At 50.5% G+C, this 13,185-nt stretch overlaps 1 protein-coding gene across 3 annotated transcripts in view; it reads right to left on the bottom strand.

The window, feature by feature from the left end:
* Positions 1–13,185, bottom strand: part of ABCC8 (ATP binding cassette subfamily C member 8) — a 70,926-nt gene that overhangs the window by 25,947 nt on the left and 31,794 nt on the right. For all 3 annotated transcript variants that reach the window (XM_066365103.1, XM_066365096.1, XM_066365111.1), the window contains exons 11-16: positions 8,197–8,237; positions 6,886–7,031; positions 4,145–4,250; positions 3,894–4,010; positions 3,426–3,501; positions 2,602–2,707 (exon numbers count right to left, since the gene is read on the bottom strand). In XM_066365103.1, the coding sequence (XP_066221200.1) occupies positions 2,602–2,707; positions 3,426–3,501; positions 3,894–4,010; positions 4,145–4,250; positions 6,886–7,031; positions 8,197–8,237 (592 nt within the window). The remainder of the gene's footprint in view (positions 1–2,601; positions 2,708–3,425; positions 3,502–3,893; positions 4,011–4,144; positions 4,251–6,885; positions 7,032–8,196; positions 8,238–13,185) is intronic.

The following is a 13,185-nucleotide window of genomic DNA, read 5'->3' as shown; positions in this document are numbered from 1 at the left end:
GCTCGAACCCAAGGTCACTGGCTTGAGCAAGGGGTCACTGGCTTGGCTGAAGCCCCCTTGGTCAAGGCATGTATGAGAAGGAATCAATGAATAACTAAAGTGCCACAACTACAAGTTGATGCTTCTTATCGCTCTCCCTTCCTGTCTCTTACTCCCTCACTAAAAAAAAAAAATATATATATGTATGTATATACTATATAGCTTGTAGCTGGTTGGAAGGAAAGACATGGGGTTGGAGAACTACCTGGGGGTGGGGGAAGGGTGGACTGTCTTTTCAGCTCAGTGCGTGGTCTCAAAGGTACAGGTGGAGGAACTGAATGGTCCCAACACTCATTTAAGACCACAGTAATAAATAAAAAGGGCAGAAGTGGACACTGAGGTTGGAAGGAGAAGTTAAGACTTAAAGGTCTCTACTTCCCTTCATCCTGCCCCAGGAAGGACTGTTGTTGCCCTGAAATGTTACCTTTTTCATCTACAGTGCCCTTTCCAAATGATGTCATTGGATCCTAATGCCAGTCCCTGAGAGAGGAAAGGGTTTTCTCATCATCCAGATGAGGAAACGAAGCTTCAAGAGGTAAAGTAAACTACCCAAGGTTACACCGCTAGTGAGTGGCACAGTCAGGTCTACATCCAGAGACCATCTGGTTTCCAAGCTTGGCTCCACATAGGGCTCCTAATCCTGTCTGCCCACCATCTCACCACACCTGTCTCCTCAAGAAAACCTGGAGTGCATCTGAGCTCCTGGGCCCAACTCCCCAAAGGCTGCAGGAACTATATCAGCAAATGGGACTATAGCCTGAGAGGGGCCTATTCCACATCCCTGGGGAATCAGGGGTCTCAGGAGACAGCCTCCCCACCAACCACCACAAAGCAATGATGCTCTGAGGCAGGCCTCGGGCAAGCAGGGCCCAGGTCTCCGGAGTGGACACAGACAGATGTAATGTATAGCTGACATGTGGAAGCCTCTGCAGGAGGTGGGGGCAGGGCAGCAGGGAGCGGCAGCAGCGAGGCTGACTTGCAGCTCCTCATAGGGAGGTGGGGCCTTCTAACCCACCCCATGCTTTCCTCAGAAGCCCAGCTTCCTGCTGGTTCCCTGGGGACATTTAAATTCATTCTACTGCAGACATTAATGGCCCTATTCTTTATTTTCAGGAAAAAGATTTCACTTGAGTATATCTGCTAATATTGACTTTTTTATCAAAATGTTTTCTTTTCAAAGATTAAGGAGAGAGTTTGCAAATCCCCAGGCTGGGAGACACTGAAGCAGAGCGCCGGGCAGGGGCAGGTGGTCCGCAGCAGATGCCCAATCAATACCGGCTGCTTTCTTCAATTCACACTTCACTAGGGGTTCCTGTCTTCCTGTCACAGACATACATTGTCGGCCAACAGGCAAGGCTGAGGAGTCATCCCAAAATCCTTAGGGGAAGTTTGTTCAAGAGGCTGGCAGAGTGACCTCAAACCCAATGCTTAGACCTTCTTAGTCAGGCTGTGTTAAAAACCATCCAAAGAAGACTCCTCTGTCTGCCCCCAAACACAGAACAAACAGTACCCAATGGGATTAAGGCTACAGAGACGGGGGTCACAAGAAACCCAGTGGGCACACTGACAGCCCACAGCCCCACTGAGGAGGGAAGCTTGCCATCTGTTAGATGTACTCTTCAGGGACATTTTGGAAAGGCAGCAAATGGGGGTGCATGCAGGTGTTCAGACTTCGGGCCCAAGGTCTTTCTGCTAAATTCTACACTCTCACTTATGAAAAACCTGACATACTGAATGATACCATCCCCTAGAAGTGATTGCTAGGGAAAGCTTGCCCTCTGCAAACGGCTATGGTCCCTATTCCCGCCTCCTCCCCTGGGCTACGGGGGAGCACTAGCCTGGTTGCGTGTCGACTGCAGAAGTCAACTTCTGCCCAGGTTTCTGAACATCTTTTCCAACCTCTTCACGTATTGGTTCCTTTTTTCTTAGTTTATAAAAAGCTCCTATTTAGATATATCTTTTACCAACTAGTTTCAAGTGCTTTTGGGAAATAGGTGGATATAGACAATAGATTCATGATTGACTTAGCCTTGGGTTCTGGCTCTTTAATTAAGATAGTGATCTTTCCCCAGAAACCCACATTTGTCTGGGTTATTTTTGGCCAGAAACCAATGTTTGTGTTGCACTTTCCCACACCGGGAGGCAGTGCCGCTGAGTGAGCATGGGCTTTGGAGTCAAACAGAACTGAGTTCGAATCCCAGCTCTGCCTCTTAGTTGGGGTGTGGGGGGGTGAATTAGGGCAAATAGTTCAACCTTCATCTATAAAATGAGAACTGTTAACTGTACTCACTTTGCTGGTTGTCATAAGGATTCAGTGGAATAATGCATGCAGAGGAATTAGCAAAGTACCTGAGGCCTAGTAAGGGTTTAATAAGCCCTAATGAGGACGATGAGAATAACAATTCACAGCATTTATTGAGTTCTTACTGAACACACAGTGGGTATTCCACAAACGCACAATGAATGCCTCCTCAGCTAGGCAGGACGGTTGAAAGGAGGGCTGCCCGCCTGCCCACTGTTAGTCCCTCCCCACTAACTGAGCCTAGAGGATGTGTTTATTACCTGTTCCAGAAGATGGCCCCTGAGACCTTCTGCATCTCCCCCAGGGTGGCGAGGAGGAGTGAGGACTTGCCGCAGCCCACTTGCCCCACGATCATGGTCAGTTGGCCTGCAGGGAGTGAGGGCAATGCAGGGGGTTAGGGATAGGAGCGAGTCTGATCCACCACCACCCAGAGAGACAGACAGCTAGACACAGCCAACCCTGGGGCCTCCATTTGCTTTCCTCCTACCTAGAATTCCCAGGGAGTCCTTCCGCTCTGAACCCTTCCTTCTGGAAACTACATCCTCCTTTTGGCTCCCCAGATCCTTCCTCACCAGTGATTTCCCGCACCCTTAACAAAGCTCCTGTTTCTCCCTTGCTCCTTGTGGCCCCACTAATACCACCCTGGGCCCCACCTCCATCCCCCTTTTTTGCTTTGCTGCAGCTGCTGCCCCTGCCAGAAAGTCCACCCTGCCTCATGGCCGAGGACCTGTTCATTTTGACAAACCCACCTCCATAACGCCTTTCCTGGCTACTTGGGTCTGACCTTTTTGCAAAGTGCCCATAATGTCTGCCACCAATGGTTTGACATCAGGCCCCTGTCTTGCCTTGTCCTTGCTGCTGCACTCCCACGTGGCACATGAACTCCCCAAGGATGAAGCCCACCCCCTTTCTAGAGTTCATGCCCCAGAGTACCCACCATGAATGTGCATAGAACAGATACTCAATAAATGCTAGATATTCTTTATTCTCTCCATGTCACTCCATGGGACATAGGGAAGGTCACTTCAGACATGACTCTAAGGGGGCAACCCCGGCCTTGATGGAGGTGTGAGCACGGCCATACCTCGGGGGATGCGGATGGTGATGTTGGACAGTGTGGGAACTCCATCGGGCGTCCACGTGAAGAAGCCTCCGATGATCTTCATTGGTCACACCCCACCGCCCAGAAGAGAACAGAAAGACAGTCGGGTTCTCACTGTTAAAGTCTCTTGCTTCCCCTCCCCCATGAAAGCCAAGAAAACACTGGTTTTAGTCCCTGGAACGCTTCCAGGACAGAGGAGTGAGGAAATGGTTTTCTCATGCCCACCCTGCCTGAGGCACCCTCCCTAAGAGGGCAGCCACGGGTGCCCTCACCCACTGGTGGAGATAAAAGACTTGTTCCTGGTCTTGGTACTCCTATGGACCCTATAGGCAGGTAAAGTGACCTTGGGGCAGAGGACTCAGCGCAGAAGTCTCTGGCCCTGCAGGTGCTGAGCTCCCTCTTGGCGATGATGTGGGGGGCTGGGCGTGGGGTGCAGGGTCTCGGCCTCACCTGGACACAGCAGTTGTCAGTATCCCCGTCTGCACTAGGGGCCAGCCTCTGCAGCGGGCCCGTGAGGCCCCGACAGTCCTCCCGGGTGGGACGCTTTCGGTTCACGACCTTGAGGGGCTGGGGATAGTTAGGAAAAGGTGAGGGCCCATGGGGCTGGGAGCTGGGCAAGGAAGGGATCCCCTCCTTCTTGGAAGGAAAGGCTGAAGCAGGATGCAGCAAGACCAAGTGGCAAAGCGAGGCCAGGCACTCACCACTGCCTGGTAATTGCTGGCGTGGCCCTGGGGCGCCGGCTCCCGGGGTGCGCACTGCTCTTCTCGAATCTCTGCACTGGACAGGAACTCACTCAACTTTTGCACGCTACAGAGGAAGCACAGAGACACCTGTCACCCCTGCCAGGGGCAGAGAGAGGGGCGAGGGTGAAGCTTGAGAGAGCAGCTCTAAGGAGATTCTGAGTCCTGAGGTGCAGCCCCTACAAGGTCCCCACTGGAGGGGGATAAGGCATTGGCATCAGTGGGGGAGCAACAGGGGTCACCAGGATTTGTTAGGGTTGACTAATCCTCTGGAGTAGGTCAGGGTCTGGATTAGGGTAGATTTAGTTAGTTTTAGGAACGGTTCAATGTTAAGGATAGTTAGACTAAAAGATGGTTGGTGTTGGACTATATTAGCTACTATTAGAATTAAGGTTGGTCCCTGTTATGGTTAGTTAGGATTAGAATTGGTTATTAACAGTAGCTAATATTTATTGAGTGCATATTATATGCCAGACACTATATGTTTTATAAATACATTAATAATATAATTTAATTCTTCTAGGGGAGAGGTATTATTTTCAACTCATAAAGAAGTCTCTCCCCCCACCAGGAATTTTCCTATGGACCCAGAGGAGGCTCTAAAAGTTTTGGTTCATTCTCTCTCCTCTCTGGGGGTATGGAAGCTGTCCGGGGAAGCTTGAGCATTGTTTGTATATCTCTTTTCCTCCCTTTTGCTAAATGCCCAATAAGCCTGGGCCCAGACAAGCCCTCCAATTCTTAAGGCAAGAACAGTCTGAAGCTCTAAATGAACTGTGGTCCTTGGTTTCTGCTCTGTGCACGACCCCCACTCCCTGACCAGGAGTAGCCTGCCAGCCTCTGCCCGTTCGCCTCTGTCTCGCCTCCACCCAGCACCCTCTCAACCGTCGGTGATGGGAAGAGCTGGCCTTGTGTCCTGTTCCCACTTTCAACCTAGAGTCTCATCTCCCTCTTTAAAAAGACCTGAGCGACCCTGATGACACTGAGTTAGGAGTGTCTGCACGTGGAAATGCGTTTGAACCAGCACAGGGGATTTCTAACAGGTGCAGCACCCTCCAACCTGTGGTTTCTACATAGGACCACAGGGCTGGGGTGAGTGTGGGGGAGGAGGAGTGATCGTTTGAAGTCACAGTGCCACGGCAATAAAACAGCCAGCACAGCCAACCCTGGATATGGGAGCTGGTTTTTTCCAGCCTGCTCCTCCCTGGTTAACTATTTGACCACAGTTCTGCTGGGTTATACCCCTTCCATCCTCGAACCCCTGCCAGAGCTTCCTTATGTAAGTTGTTCCTTCTATCGGCTGTTTCAATCCAATAGCTACTTCTCCCTGCCAGCTGCCTAGGACCTGCGAGGACCCCATGAGATAGGGATGTCATTTTCCTCAAGGCTGGAGGGGTTCAGGAACAGGGGACATTTGTTACTGTCTGGTCCCATTGAAGATGAGAAAGGACACAGCCAGCTTTCCCCAGAGGCATGTTTTCAAGGGGCTATTTCTGAGGCCCCAGGAGATCTTCACAGTCAAAGCCTCGGCCTCTAACCTTCAGGCTCTCATTCCCAAGAGGTGATGCCTTCGGGAGAGTGGCAGAGTCACCAATGGGCTCGAGCCTGGAAGTGGGGCCTCCCAGAGCTGCGGGCCAGCCGGGGGCAGGACATGCAGGCTTGTGGGGGACGCCGCTCCATGACCAGGCTGGGAAGGCTCTGGGACCCGCGGGAAGAACAGGGGTGCTCAGACTGGGGAAGACAAAGATTCAGTGGACAACTTCTGAAACCTGATGGCTATCCTTTGGGGAAGAAATGGTGCTCATTCTGGTGTCTCTAGAGGGTGGAACTAGGACCAGTGGGTAGAATTTATGAAGATATACCAATTCTGGCTCAATATTGAAAAATAAAAAAATTTTTTTTACAGAGTTATCTTGGAGGTGACATTTTTTAATCCCCCCTCTTTGGAGGTGTGTAAGCAAGTTGGCTAGTCCTGTCTCAGGGATGGTGCAGAAGGGAGCCACACAGGGCCTGTGTCCAGTGGTGGGATTCAAATAATTTAACAACCGGTTCTCTGCCTGGTCCCATTGACTGACTAATGACTGCCCTAATGACTGTTTCAAGTATAAAAAAATAATATACCGAAAGGTAGTTTATTATTTCATGCTTAAGAACAATAAAAAAGTACAGAAAGCTAGATTATAAGAGTTTTAAAATATTAATGAAAAAATATTAAATAATACCTGACAAAAAACAATAAAACTGTTATTTAAGATATTTCCATATTGCTTCTTGATTGGTATCATCACTTGTCATTTATTTTACCTATGGACAGAACGAATATCACTACGGGCACTTAGAATACTCTGTTGCTCAGATGAACATTAAAAAAGAGTAAGAAATGTAAATTTGTGATTTCCACATTAGGCAGCTGCCCAGGCACCCACCTTAGAGAGAACCCTGATTACAAGTGCCATTTTAACAACTGGTTTGCCGAACTTAACAAAAAATTAGGTATCGGCCCTGCCGAAACAATGCAACTGGCTGAATCCCACCACTGCCTATATCCCTCTGACCAACCACAACCAGCTCAGTGAGGCCCGGATCAATGGGTAAATGTGTCCTGGTACCAAATAACTATGGTGGCAATGGTCAGTCACCTCAGCAGTTCCTGGGGCTGCCACATGGACTGCCTGTCCCGTGTCCTTGCTGGACCCTTCTCTCACCTGACGAGAGCTTTGACTGTAGAGCGGACCACACTGGACAGCAGAAACAGTGGCGTGACCAGGATGTGGAAGAGGGACAGGGAAGCAAAGGCCACTGAGGGTGAGAAGTCAGCCTTTTTGAAGAAGCTGGCATGGCCCACGAAGGTCTGTGGACAGAGGTAGACATGTGAGACGGGGACTCAGAGCATGGGCCCCTTCCAAAGTGAAGCACTCAGCCTGAGGGAAGGAAACAACAGGGGATCTTTCAGTTAGAGACACCTTCATCGTCCTCATTGTCATCTCACGGCAACGTCCCCTGAACCCTGCAAGCTCAGGACTTCAGGCCGGAGGGTTGAGGCTGCTCCTTCCCTATCCTGCCCCCTCCCTGACAGGGAGGGGCCCTCACGTTAGGTCAGCTCTGCCCCCTCTCAGACAGCAGTCTCCGGTCAAGAAAATGAAATCAGGAGAATTATAACCCCCTGGTCACAGTGCTTGTCCCAGGCTACCTGGCTGGCTCAGCCGCCTCTGTTACCCAGAATTCCCTGAAGAGCCAGGCCAGAACCAACCCAATAAATCACGTTGAAAATGAATTCCCAAGCATGCCTGACAGGCTGTGAACTCACCACAGCTCAGGGACACTGGCCCCTGGGGAAATAAATGCATCTTTTTAAAGAATTGCAGCCATCAGAAAAGCCAGGGATGGGAGTCCTGGTTGAAGGGGCTGCAGGCTCGTGGGGTCCAGGCCTTTCTGGAGGGGTCACTGCTGGCCTCCACTGTGGGCCTCCCCTGCACAGCTCATACATAGCTTTGGTGAAAATGGCTTTAGAAAAACCTCCACCAGAGTATAAAATGATATGGAAAATTGTTCATGCCATATTCTTACATTTCGAAGGGCAGGTTACAAACTGCCTGTGCAGCACGGTCCTATTTTTGTAAAATGGTCATATTATATATCTTCAGAAAACATTGGAAAGAAGCACATTAAAGTTGCTGCCAGTGGGATTATGGGTGATTTAAATTCTCACTGCCCTTTCCATTCTGAATTTCCCAACATTTCTACAACGACCATGTTTGATAGCTATTTTTAAAAGCAAGTTTAATTTCTTTGAAGCCTAAGCATCAGTTCCTCCAGGCCAGAGGCCCCTGTCTTCCTGGACGGGGAGGGCCCGCCCGTGTAAGGACTGGCAGTCCACTGCCCTGTTCTCAGTGCCGCTGCTGAGTCATCTTCTGAAGTCCCTGCATGGAACGGTCAAACCCTGGGTGTCCACTCATTCCAGACATTCTGCCCCCCACCCCCCACCCCACCAGGAGATGGAGGAAGAGGCCACTTACGATGAGGACAGCTGCAATGGGGATGGCCGTGTTCATGAAAACTGTGGAGGAAGCACAAGTTTAGTGGGAGAGATGAGACCGCTAACAGCGAAGTTCCCCAGGCTGGTGGAGGCAGTGCCGCCTGTGGGGCCCTTTCTCCAGCCACGGGGTGCAGCTGGGGCAGGGCAGGGGCAGAAGTCCAGCCCTGTGGCACCTACAGCTCCTTACCTGTTTCCCTTTGGACTCCTGTCCCACGTCTCTGAATCTTAAGCCTTTAAATAAAGGCTTACATGTTCTTATTCCACTCCACATGGACAGTATGAAGGGAGCCCCAGGAAAAAGTGGTGGGAGATGAGACTGAAGGGTTGGCCACCTGGGGTCAACTCCGAGGTCAGCAGCATGGGTTCTGGAGTCAACAAGTTGCTGCTCCTTCCTTTGCCCTTGGTCCCTGCATCCCCCCAAGCCAGGTTCTCCGTGAGGCTTAGAGGCTTCCTGATCTCCCATGGCTCTTGGGAAAAATTTTAAACTCATGCACACTGAGGTATCGGTGACTAAGGACAGCTAAAAACAGGGTCTCCCTGAGGTCTAAGCCTGAGAGTCCATGCCCAGGTTGGGCCGTTGGTTTGTTTAAAGTGTGGTCTTCAGACCCTTCATAGAGATTCCAGAGAGCAAGGAGAGCTAGACTTAAAGTCAGAGAATGGTGGAGTCCTTGTTACATGCAAGCTGTGTGACCTTGGGCAGGTCATTTCCCTACCCTGTGGCTTAGTTTCTGCACCTGATCTTTGTACACTTGTTCACACATTCTGGCTTTCTCCAGGGTGAGAGGAGATGATGTAGGGAACAGGTTCTGTGAGCTCTACGTGCTATCACACCGACCAACCTCTAGCTCAGCCCTGCTCCATAGGTCACAGCTCCTCTGGCCTCCCAATGTGTAAGATGCCCAAAGTCTGGGCATGGGGTCCTGAACTTGCAGAGAGAGCAACCTTCCTAGAGTAAGGATGACTACCTAGCTGCCACCTTCTTATCTCATCTTTCATCCTTCCAGGAGCCTCTTCCAGGCTAGCCCAGAAAGGAGTCTGGTTCCGTAATTAGCCAAATGAAAGCAGAACAAGCCAAGAGCCAGGAGTCAAAGGCCAAGGGCTCAGCCTGTGCATATAGCTCCTGTCTAGTGAATGGTGAGGTCTCTGACACTCTGAAGAAGTCCAGATGGTCAATACCAATCCAGGAAGCTGGCTGTTTACTTACTCCAAGGGTTCTGCATCGATTAGTACATAAACAAGTGTGTATCAGAGGTCTGGACTTCCAAGTGGGAGGGAAAACATGGCCCCTGCCCACAGGGGTTCCTAGTTTGAGGAAGGAGACAGAACTACGCTCCCAGAAAGGCCCCGATATGCCCAGGAGAAAGGAAACATGGCTCTAGGGAGTTGCCAAGCAGATAGGAAAGACATTTGTGCTCATCTTGGGGGGTTTCTAGTCTGCTGAGAGAAACACAGCCCCTGTAGAGATCCCAGTCTCATGAAGGAGATATGGCTTGGGTTCTTGGGTCACTCCTAGTCTGTCTGACCACACGGCTTCCTGTCAGTCAACACAATATCCTCCATGACTGCACTTTAACTGTCCTTCCTGAAGAGGACTCCATGTCTCCAGGCGCCCACAGCCCTTCCCCATAGTCTTTGGCAGGGGCAGTATAAGAATTATTGATTTTCTTACAGCTGGAACCTAGCACACAGCACAGCCGACACCGGCTGGGGAGAAGGAGCAGGAGAAGGACTCCCGTGAGGCCTGGGCCCTTGACCATCACCAACCGTATAGCTCTAAACACAAGGTAGCCTTGTCCCTCCCCTCCAGTTCTTCCAGGGAGCTCGCTTAAGACAAGGGGCCTCCTTCTATTTCTTTCCTGCCCACCCCAGCAATTACCAAAGAGGAGGGGTTCAAGCTATAAGGTACCTGTGTACCACCCCCTTGGTCTCTTGCTCCAGGCTGAGACCCCTCCCACACATTCTGGGACTCAACTCTCAGTTAAAGAATAGGTTCAGAGTTAGATTGTAAATCAGCACAACTCTGTTTGGAAAGCAATCTGGTGCTCTGCAGCTAGAGCCACATAGAAGTTTAGACCTTCTAATCCTATAATCCCTCTCCTGGAAATTTATCTTGAATATGTAATCACTGGAGACAACACAAAGCCCTCAGTAAAACGTTGTTAGCTAGACAGAGCACTGTCAAGGCGAAACAAAACCACAACCACAGCAACAAACCACCGGAAATGAAACCAACTGGCAACATCCCAGGCGAGGGGCTGTTTTAGTTCATGTGGTCTGTCAACTCTCAGGGGAATTCAGCAGTCACAAGACATGTCATAATCTTGTTCTACTGCATGTTTTCCCTTGTGATTTTTCTCAATTTATATGTTTTTTTTTTTCTATTTTGTTGTCTTTATTCTTGTAACTGCTTCAGTTACTTTGAGGAATGAGACAAGCTATACATAAATTTAAAAATGACCTGATTTCTCTTAAAAGAGAATCTATAGGTAATTTCCACCCTGTTCTGGCTGTTGTATGGAGACACTAGAGAATCCAAATATAATTTCCCATTTCCCCCGCTCTGTCTTGCGAGGATGGCTTTTGTGCAAGGAACGCTGAGTGCCCTGTGGGGTGGGGAATGGGGGATGGCATTACCAGCTGCTTGCATTAAAAGGCCTCTCTGGAGATCAACCCACTGGGCCCTGGGGTGGACAAGGCTGGAAGGAGAAATGTCAGTGCCAAAGGCTGGGAGGCTAGGAGGCTCTGGCATCACTCTGAGCTCAATGGACACCTCTGAACCCTGGTGGGGTTGGGAGGGCAGGGAGCTGGGGATCCCAGCTATCATGGGTTGAAGACCTGTGAACCGCGTAAAGCCCCGTAAGACGTTAAAGATTATGGAGAGGTAAAAAACATATGACCAAGAATAGGTTTTTCTCCAATGTTGGCATGGAGTGAGCTGACTCATTTTGATTTGATGTCAGACAGAAAAAAAAAAAAAAAAAAAAGGAGAACATGATGGTGCTTAAATCTTGCATGTTAGGGAGCAAGAAATCCTGTTAAGGGACACTAAGTGAGAGCAGATTACAAAGTGATGTGTAAGTGTGAGGCCATGATGCAGAAGTTTAGCTGCACATAGGCGGGCCTGAAAGGCATCCTTTGAAAGCAAAAGCCTTTGTAGAGATGTGAGTAGGTGTCGTTTTAATCCTTTCCCACAGAGTTCCTTTAAGAAGTATTTATCAGAGATTAGTTTTGAGGGTGTCCTCTGTCTAGACACAATGCTGGGTTCCGGGGCTCCAGCAATGAACAGTGTGTAAGCTTTTCCTAATCTCCCCAAATGAAACAAACCCACAAACCAACGGAAACTGAAGCCGGGCCCCCCGGGCTTGGCCCAGGAGCGCTGCCCAGCCCTGTGCTGCGACCTGCACCACCCACAATGCCACAGCTTCTCACTTGTAAAGATAAACGTTTCAGAAGCCATGTGTCAGGGAGGCAGAGCCCGCCATTTGTGCCTCTGATTAACTCAGCTTGGTCCCGGGGATGGGGCTGAGGGGCGAGGGGGTGGTCACGGGGGAGCTGCAGGCTCACATCCTGGGCCTAACTGCAGGCTGCACCGCAGGACAGGGTCGTGCGGTTTGAAGCACACAGGGCTATTTCCCATTCAGTCCAACGGTCATTCTGAAGTCAGCAGAGGGGGAAGGAAAGCAGGTTAATGGTGTATCTGCTGCTGGCAGTGGTGGGAACAGAGCAGAAGGCCCCACAAGTCACACCAATTCCTGCCTCCTGACTGCTGGACCTCCCCAGCTCCCCCTCAGCCACCGCCTGGCCAGCAGGCCGGCATATGCATCAGCAACCCACTGTGGCTGCACCAGCCGGTGGCAGGAAGAGCAGATACTGAAAAGAATCTCAGAGAAGCTGGAGAAAGAAGAGGCACGGGGTCTGGAGGTCCCCTTGTCCCCTGACATTGGCTGTTCTGAGTCAGGGCCTCCACTGAGGACAGAAGGAGCCCAAGTCTTGGGCTGTGGCTGGGGACAGGTGCTGGGTGCTTCATCCTGCCCACCCTACCCCATCTATGGCATAGTTGGGCTTCAGGGTTTGTTTTTTGTTTTTCGGGACATGGTATGAGGTCAGCCACATTTATCCGAGGAGGCCGCACCTGACTGTGGTTCATACCCGACTGGGAAGATGGGGTCTCGTGACCCCAGAACACGAGAATAGATGGCAAACACATCTTCCCTGCACTGAAATTCCTTTAACAGCTCTCCTGCCTCAGGAGAAAACCCAGAGGCCTGAACACAGGTCCAGCATGATCTGGGTTTGTTTTCCTCTCCTTACCGAATTATGTTTGAGTCTTGAGCACACTATCACCCTTCTCAGCTTTAGGCTTTGTGCCTGGAACATTCTTCCCCTCATCTGGTTAACTTACAGTTATTCTTCGGGAATCAGCAATGAGCTTCACCTCCGACAAAGCTTCTTTGACACACCACCCCTAAGACTAGGTTGGGTGCAACTCATGGCCGCCTAGAATACCCCTTTCTATTCCTGTCCCTCATGACACAGTTTCATGACTGGCTTCCCTACTAGACTGTGCACAGGGACCGGTATTTCTTCTCCCCAGCAGATCCCCCATGCTTAGCACAGGGCCTGGCACATAGCAGGTGTCCAGTGAAAACTTGTTAGGTAAGTGAATAAAAATAACAAAGGGGCCAGGGCCCGGTGAGTACCACAAAAGAGAAAGTGGGGCATTTGGAACTGACCCCATGGCTCTGACCACACGAATGGCCACTGTTCACAGCATGGTCTCCCACAAGACTGTGAGGGTGAGGACCATGCCAGCCTCCCCTTTAACCTACAGGGTCTTAGTAGAGTCTGGCACAGAGAGAAAACTCTGGGATGGGTGCTGTACAAAGGACAGACAAACTGGCAGCATGTTGGCTGGCTGACTAGTAGGGCCTAGGACCCCTCTGTCACACTTGCAAAGCTTGTCCTCAAA

Source organism: Saccopteryx leptura, chromosome 1 (assembly GCF_036850995.1).
Source record: "Saccopteryx leptura isolate mSacLep1 chromosome 1, mSacLep1_pri_phased_curated, whole genome shotgun sequence".
NCBI classification, from domain to species: Eukaryota; Metazoa; Chordata; class Mammalia; order Chiroptera; family Emballonuridae; genus Saccopteryx; species Saccopteryx leptura.
This window is presented reverse-complemented; position numbering and strand designations above follow the sequence as displayed.